This window comes from Haliotis rubra, unplaced genomic scaffold, assembly GCF_003918875.1.
Source record: "Haliotis rubra isolate DU_JTF1 unplaced genomic scaffold, ASM391887v1 Scf213, whole genome shotgun sequence".
NCBI lineage: Eukaryota > Metazoa > Mollusca > Gastropoda > Lepetellida > Haliotidae > Haliotis > Haliotis rubra.
The window spans coordinates 44,089-52,726 of record NW_025766148.1 but is presented as its reverse complement, the minus strand read 5'-3'; the positions used below and the strand labels follow the sequence as shown (position 1 = coordinate 52,726).

At 39.3% G+C, this 8,638-nt stretch overlaps 1 protein-coding gene and 1 long non-coding RNA gene across 2 annotated transcripts; both read left to right on the top strand.

The window, feature by feature from the left end:
* On the top strand, positions 1-2,642 carry LOC124276763 (sodium-dependent proline transporter-like). The gene is made up of 4 exons (XM_046712417.1): positions 1-50; positions 305-429; positions 1,563-1,675; positions 2,490-2,642. The coding sequence occupies exons 1-4, from the start codon at positions 1-3 to the stop codon at positions 2,640-2,642; spliced, it is 441 nt and encodes a 146-aa protein (XP_046568373.1).
* Positions 2,643-5,992: 3,350 nt separating this feature from the next.
* Positions 5,993-8,484, top strand: LOC124276771. The gene is made up of 3 exons (XR_006898655.1): positions 5,993-6,005; positions 6,831-7,004; positions 8,439-8,484. It is a non-coding gene; the product is annotated as an uncharacterized LOC124276771 (long non-coding RNA).
* Positions 8,485-8,638: the final 154 nt, after the last annotated feature.

Sequence of the window (8,638 nt, the reverse complement as noted above, 5' to 3'; positions counted from 1 at the left end):
ATGATTGGCACTGCTGCGAGCTACAACAACTTCCATGAACCATGTCTCCGGTGAGTTACTAACACACCAGTGCGGTAACATGAAAAAGTATCAAACTGAAACCTCACATGATTAATTGATTACAACAGGGTTGGTTATTACTTTTGCGTGCATTACTAACAACCACTTAGGACATGGACGTTTGTTCTATCACTGCAATGTTAAGGAAACCTTCTCAAAGTATGCAGGTCACCTTTGCAAAATACCGGTGGCATTATAAGGAAAAGATGGGTATAAAACTGAAATTTGTGTGTTATATTTACAGAGATAGTATCATACTGACGATTGTCTCAGAAGGAACCAGTATCTTCTGTGGCCTGGTGACCTTCGCTGCTCTCGGAGTCATGTCACAGAAAACGGGAGTTCCCATTGAAACTGTTGTCTCAGGGGGTAGGTAATCTGTTTTTGTATGATAAAAACAAACTCCAGTTTTAAGAAAGAATAAAGGAAAGTGATGGGTCTTCCTATGTAACTGATAGGTAGTACTCCAAAGCTACAAGGCTCGTATGATACTTTTTGATCCTGAAAAGTGTTTTAAAGGATTCCTCCTTGCTGAATACAATGTTTCATAACTAGTTATCAGAGTCCAGTGGCGTATTGTGTTTGGGACAGTTGAATCAGGGGGCACAGTATAAGGATACACGTTAAAACATGCAGTAGTATTTCCTCAAATGTCACTGAACATAACCTTCCAGAACGGCGGTAAATTTTAGATTTACAAAATGTTTGATTGTGCACTTACCTTGTGTTTACATGTAGATTATTTAAATAACAATATACAAAAGCGACCAAACCTGTTCTCTATCCATAATAAATCCGTGTTCAAGGCAGAGTAGATTTTATCTAATTCCAAATATTTTCTGAGCATGTGCTTATGAATCACTATTAAATAGTGATGCATCAAACTGTAACATGTTCTCAATAAATCTACCATAAAACACTTCCTGACATCTTGAATGTTGTAACTTTGACCCAAGAACTTCTGACCAAGAGGCATGTGAGGCGGGATTGCACCTCGAAGGTTGTTAAATGTAAACAGTAAAGGCTGGAGGTGTTGGAATATTGACAAAAAGGAAAAATTGTCATCCCTCTGAATATTTAACCATATTTTTTACTCTGAACCTTTTTGAATGGATCTAAATGTAATGCAAATAAAGTGGTCTCACTGATACATATTATTGTAAGTTCAGGTGGGTAAATCAGTGGAAGCGAATTGGCTCTTTTATTGCTATTGACTGATAACAGATCATTTATATACCTGAAGTTTCAGTTAAACTTATTGGCAAAATTACCCACTTTCGATTAACAATAGACCCACGAAATGGCACGACTGTGACATACAGGCGATGATACAGTGTTAATGATAACATATTGGGTAAGGTACTCAAGGCCCGCATGTAAAATGGAACCAGTCTCATCTTGAGTATAAACTAAAAGTTGTTGCCAAAACGATAGATCCATATCTGGCCATATCATACATAGTTATATATGATCCATATCTTCATATTACGTCTCTATTGAAGATCCAGATTTGGGATTTGTGACCTATCCAGACGCTCTTGCACAACTTCCGGTCCCTCAGCTGTGGTCATTCATGTTCTTTCTGATGTTGTTCATGGTTGGTTTGGATTCACAGGTACAATATGTAGTGTTCAATTCAATGTTCTAATTCATCGTGATAGCTGAGAAAAAATGTGGTCCAAATGTAACATGGCAGAATATTGCTGCCCTTTTCGATTTGGGATTAGGGATTCTAGATTAGAGCAGTCTACAGCCTATTCTGGCAGTAACGAAACTGAGTGAGTGTCAGTGCCTGGGGATTAAGGATTCCAGTTTAGATCAGGGCCATATTCTCGAAACGTTCGTAGCACTACGAATTCTTAACTTGGATCGTAGCCAATGTGTTAAGAATGGGCTTAAGTAGTCCGTAGGGCTACGAACGTTTCGAGAATAGCTAGCCAGGTCTCCATCAGCTTTTTCTTGTAGTAACCAATTGGGCGTGACATCTTCTCTGAAGCATTAACTAGATCAATGCTTTGTCTGGTTCAGATTCGATTATTTAAATGGCACATTCACATGTGGAATAGTGTGCAGCCTAGGCAGTGCTGATGTAAAACAGCACCAAACACACAACGGATATCACAGACTTTTGTACACATATCCTGAACAAGTTCATAAACTTTTATTTTTCTCCAAAGCTCTATCTCAAGCTGAGCGTGGAGTGAAAACGCACAAACAATAATTACTGATTACATGTTCAGTATATTATCTACAAGTAGCAATGCCGTTGATGGAATATGTCTGAAGGTTATGTTAAACGACATTTCCAGCTCAATATCGCAATATTAACAATATTGGCATTCAGAGTAAAATACAACTGGACAACACTGATGTTTATGAACATATTGCTGGTTTGCATCGAACTACACCGTCCACTGTTGTCCTTCCAGTTCCTGAGTACTGAAGTCGTTATTACTGCCCTGATTGACCAGTATCCGCAGCAGCTGAGCAAGAAGAGGATGTTTCTAACAGGAGGATGCTGCCTGACAGTATTTCTGATTGGACTCATCTTCTGTACCCAGGTCACTATGCTTACCTGTTGAACAATTCAGTAGGTCCAAAAAGGTCATTGTTGTGGCAGTGGTACATGTATTTGAAGACGAAACGATTGTGCTAGCTGTAGACGGCTGTAATGTCAAGGGCAAAAGCAGCAGCTCTCCAGCAGCAGCAGCATCAGCAGCAGTAGTAGTAGTAGTAATAGTAGTAGCAGGAGTAGTAGTAGTAGTAGTAGTAGTAGTAGTAGTAGTAGTAGTAGTAGTAGTAGTAGTTGTTGTTGTTGTTGTTGTTGTTGTTGTTGTTGTTGTTGTGACAGTAGACGTTGGATAATGTTTGAAGGACGATATGGACTTCCTGTTGCAGGGAGGGCCGTACATGTTTCAGCTGGTCGATTGGTATGTGTTGTCTCTCGGACCCATGGTGATAAGTACAATGGAGTGTCTTGTCGTGTCGTGGATATATGGTGCGTACATCAATTTATGTGTATCAAGTATATATGCTAACTGTTAAAATTGACTCAATGGATCAAGTGATCATGATTTAAGTTTTTGTATGTCAGCGGTCATTGCTGCTCATAATATAAATTACTGGATTGTCTAGCATAGAATGGACTTACAGGTCACCATAAGCAAATATCTTTCACCCGTGGTTTTCTATTCCTTTCAGTTGGATACAACAGTTCCTTGAAAACATTTACTAAACAACTCATTTCATAAAGAGAATACTGGTTTTAGAAGTAAAAGATCTGACAAAGTTGATGGAATCCTGAAACTCGTTCTCTGTAGCTTTTATTCGTTGAGCAAGTTGGAGTTTTTTTCCGTTGCTATAAGTATGTCTTCAAGACATATGTTCAAGATAGAGACGTATTCAAACTGATGATAAAATGTCCTGGGTGCCGTTCCACTAACCGATCTTATCTAAGATCAATCTAAGCAAGTTACGCCAATTTTACAATCGTCTTAGCTAAAAGTTTCACCCGTTCCACTACCCGATCATCGGGACCGATCGTAGCCGGTCCCGATCTTACGATCTGATCCAAGTCTAGATCGAGACTCTTTCGTGCGAGAGATAGAGGAATGCGAGGCACGAGTTATCTCCCTTTGCATAGTCTAGCAAATGATCGAAGTAGTTTACGAACCAACTGAGTGAGTGAGTGAGTTTAGATTTACGCCGCACTCAGCAATAGTCCAGCTATATGGCGGCGGTCTGTAAAAAATCTAGCTAAGATGCATAGCGTTCACTAGGTATCTTAGTTATAAATAATCGAGTCTGGACCAGAGAATCCAGTGATCAACAGCATGAGCATCGATCTGCGCAGTTGGGAACCGATGACATGTGTCAACCAAGTCAGCGAGCCTGACCACCTGATCCCGTTAGTGGCCTCTTACGACAAGCATGGGTTATTGAAGTTCAATATTCTAACCCGGGCCTTCATGAGGTATTTTTCCAACCAAGTGTAAACGTGGAGAAAAAACCTAGAGCATAATATTAGGGTAGTGAGCACCTTGGTTTCAGGTGCAAGTGCGTGTGAACGCTGGGTATCAGGCATAATATAATAATAATAAATGCATATTTATAGTGCGCCTATTCCACATCCTCGGGCATGCTCAAAGCGCTATGTACTATAATTTACACGAGAGTATTTACAGCCGAGATTATAAGTAATATACTGAGAACAGGTTTTAAGTCTGGACTTGAAAAATGTCAATTGTGTCAGAGCTTTTACTATGTGCCTGAACCTTGTCAATCAGAATAAACAAGGCGTGACGAGGCATCCTCTATAACGTATCTAGAATCTGTCAGTGGTCTTGAATAACACGCGGCCTGCCTTTAGAATCCCCAACCAAATAAGTGCACTTGAAATCAAACATATTTGTATCTTTTTGTTTCACAACATTGTTCACTTCATGACCCGTCCCTATTCTTAACCATGACGTTGCAATATTGTTGTACAAATGTGTTACACCGACTCGCTCGGTTGTGTTCCCATGACGACAGTGGTCAGACTGGCCTGACATTTGTAAGGCTTCAGTGCAGTGTTTGTTTACATCACAGAAATATACAAATTCATTTCAAGGGGGATTTTAGGGGACGCTCACGTTGAAATGCTCGCTCTTATTTTTCACATAGAATAGGAAGGCCACCATTTTGGTTTCTCTACGATTGATTTTAGGTATCCTAAGTTGGTCATGAGCAACTTAGACTTAGAATCTTAACTTTACGATTGACTTAGGTAATATTGGTTAGTGGAACAGTATGCCGATCGTAACGTCATGCTAAGATTGGGATTTTAGGGGTTTACGATTGGCGTTGGGCTAAGATCGGTTAGTGGAACGGCACTCTTACTCTGATCGTAGAACACGGACCCGTGAAGATCCGGGATAGAATAGGTCTTCAGCAACCCATGTGCTTGCCATAAAAGGCGACTATGCTTGTCGTAAGAGGCGACTAACGGGATGGGGTGGTCAGTTTCTCTGACATGGTTGACACATGTCATCGGTTCCCAATTGCGCAGATAGATGCTCATGCTGTTGATGACTGGATTGTCTGGTCCAGACTCGATTATTTACAGACCGCCGCCATATAGCTGGAATATTGCTCAGTGCGGCGTAAAACTAAACTCACTCACTCACTCGTAGATCACGATATATATACTACTCACACTTTCCTAAGGATCACAAGAAATCGCAACTTTATCTAAACGTAGATTTAGAATTTGAAATTGTATCCATTTAAAACTGGATAAATAATGATATGGTAACATTTCTTTAGGAAAACAGCCACTTTAAGCTAACCCTATGCATTTGATACATGGGTAACCATAAAATGGTTTTCATGGCACCAACCAACCATTTTGCAAATCATGGCATGACAAGTACACATGACAAGTACATGACAAGTACACATGACAAGTACACAACACCTTTCAATAGCAGGTAGGGGATCCACAAGATGCAGTGACATACTGAAAACTTGGATCCATTACAATAGGCTTAGATATATAAACCACATTTGACCCCACACCATAGTTTTCCTGTTGAATCAATATTTGATCCTTAGCGAAGTGTGAATAGTATAGTTCGTCACTGTATCTTTAAACTTCAAAATTTATTTACAAGAAAAAGGACATTGTAAACATATTACTTGGATTGTATCCATGGGGTAGAGAGCAAACCGGTAGTAGCATAGTCATAATGTTAATAGAGTATAATATGAATACAATTGCACAAAATAATATGTTATGAACACACATGAACTTACAATGTTTGTCTTCAATGTGAACATATGTGTAAACATATGTTCTGTCAGGTATAAGACGAATCAGTAAAGACGTTGAGATGATGATTGGCAAGCCACTGCCGATGTCTGTAAAGATCCTCTGGGCTCTGGTAACGCCGACAATCTTGATAGTAAGTACAAAACAGTTGCACGGTACAATGATGGCTTTCACGTCTCAAATAGACATGTGGTACATACTTGCTTACAAAGTATGTGAAAGAAGCTCATCATTATTATGATAGCATATGACTCGTCTGAGCAGCTTTCCAACCACCGCCACCTCGTTGTATGAATATTGTATATACAGTCTGTTATCAAGTGCTCTTGGACCTGTTCCATGGTCCCTAGTATGCTGATCTACCTTCAGTTGTTGGCAATCTATAGCCTGGTTTTATATTGTACTGTCGTGTATAGTTAAATGTTTTAGATTTGGTTACTAGTTATAAATTTCAACCTGTGATAATCCAGTTGTTTTACTGTCCTTCGTTGACAGGTTTTTATTGTAATTAATATATATTAATCTATAACTTGATTTAGTCACGGTATGGCTGAAATATTGCCAAAGTGACTTTAAATTTTAACTCACTCACTCACGCTTGGACCTGTTGCCATTACAGGCTTCTTCATGATGTTGTTAAAATACAAAACATTTCCATACTCAATCACCATAAATCACGATTTAGAGTCTATCCGTTGGGTGCGTTTATCAGATTATATACTAATTATAGGAAAATAAAATCATATGGGGACTTGACTGAAAGGTGAGCTCATTCTGCCCCAACGGGAACAAGTTTAAAGTTAGTTTGATGTTAGAACATCGCATTAACAACACGTCTTTAAGATTAAACTTTATCTCAATAAACACGTCTCTGGAAATATACCGGAGCCAAATACACACTAATTACACTTGTTACCCTTTTCAAAGTCTGCTTGTGATATCCTTGTTTCATATCCAGATCACTTTCATCTTGACACTTCTCCGCTACCAACCACCAACCTACGGCAAGTACAAGTTTCCTAGCTATGCTTCTACAATCGGCTGGATTATTGCAGTGCTGCCCCTTCTACCGATACCAGTCTACATGGTCATGACTGTCAGAAAGCACATGGCGACCAATTCCCTGAAGAAGGTAGCACACACTTGTTCTTAAACTGTATCGAATATTAAATAAAGATATTAACATCAACCCTGCATCGCAATGTTAACATGAAATGTAGACTAGGCTATGGGCTCAACTGAACTGTCCTACTCCTAGTCAGTGGATGTCCTGCGCTGGTCCCCGTGATTGGGTTTTTTTGGTGTAAAAATATCGTTAGGTTCAAGTTTTAAGAAACATTCTCTGATCATTTTGTCTTTCAGATATTTATCAACTTCTTTGAGTGGCTTTTTAGAAGCTGGGAAGTACAATATAGACAACATTTATGGATAGCAACTTGTTTATGTCGTGAGTGCGATGTTTCGATATAGATTCTTGTACCGCTGCCACGGAGGACTATATTGTATTTAAGTTGGCTTTTATTAATATGTAGTCTCGATATGCTGAAATACTGCCGATGTGGAATTTTAACCCACTCTCTCACTCATTCACCAACTCACACCTGTTTTGGTCCAAACAGTATTTAAAACGACACGATGGCCTATTTCGCCGTGCTTGTTGATTGGCAAAATGTCAGCAGTAAGACCAAGAATATGAAGTGCGCTGAATGGAAATTGTTTACTATAACTTTGTGGCCCATGCAGGAAGCAAATGTACTGTAAGTCCCCATGGTCCCTAGTATGGTGATCTACCTTCAGTTGTTGGCAATCTATAGCCTGTTCTTATATTTTACTGTAATCCATAGTTAAACTGTTTTAGTTTGTATTACTTGTTTTAGATTCATATCTGTGATATTCTAGTTATTTTACTGTCCTTTGTTGACAGGTTTTTATAATTTACCTTTAAATAGTATGTATAACAATTAATTGTTCTCGCCACGATATGGCTGAAATATTGCCGATGAGACGATAATTTTTTTAACTCACTCACTCACTATAACTTTGTTCTGAATAGACCCGTACACAGCATCAGTCGTGTCCAGGGTCATCCAAGCCTGATCTTGTCCTTTATGATATGGCCAATAAAACAGAGTGCTATACATATACATGATATTGTTGAGCTCTCAGTTGTATTAACTATTAGCACAGTTGCTAAAGTGTGGATCGGGCGACGATCTGATAGTATGGGGCGCTTTACCCGAGACCCCAAAACTGATGATTAGATTCCCAATTGAGTTCGATTTCTGTGATGACAGCTGTCAGTGATGTGTGTTCTCTGCAAAGACCCTTTGACGTCACACCAAGTCATCCAAATCCTTGGGCTGTCCTTTAGGTCATTAGTTTGCTACTGCTTCCGTACCACTCTGCTTTTAACCAACTGGTGTACAGCTGTACAACGCTTTAAAATGTTTATAATATGTTTGCAGTTTGCAAACTAAGTACAGATGAAAAATCAAACCGACAAGCCAATTTACATATATGTGCTAATGAAACGACATGTGTGATAGGAATTCGCTTTCGTTGACAGAGTGTACGTCTTGCCTTGAGACCTGATGATGAATGGCAACCTGCGAACTCCAGAAGCCTGCAGGATTCCATTGATGATGAGTCCACAACATAACAACCACCTCCCAAGACTACGCTCACGGTGCTGTTCAAACAAAAACATGGAACTTTAACGATTCAAGCCGTCTTTATTATTGACTAAGTGCACTAACAGTCCATCGT

Excerpts from the sequence above, each read along its gene's own strand:
- LOC124276763 (XM_046712417.1), top strand. The coding sequence starts at position 1 with ATGATTGGCACTGCTGCGAGCTACAACAACTTCCATGAACCATGTCTC. Across the intron at positions 430-1,562 it reads TGAAACTGTTGTCTCAGGGG|ATCCAGATTTGGGATTTGTG; the intron begins GTAGGTAATCTG and ends TCTCTATTGAAG. Across the intron at positions 1,676-2,489 it reads TGGTTGGTTTGGATTCACAG|TTCCTGAGTACTGAAGTCGT; the intron begins GTACAATATGTA and ends TTGTCCTTCCAG.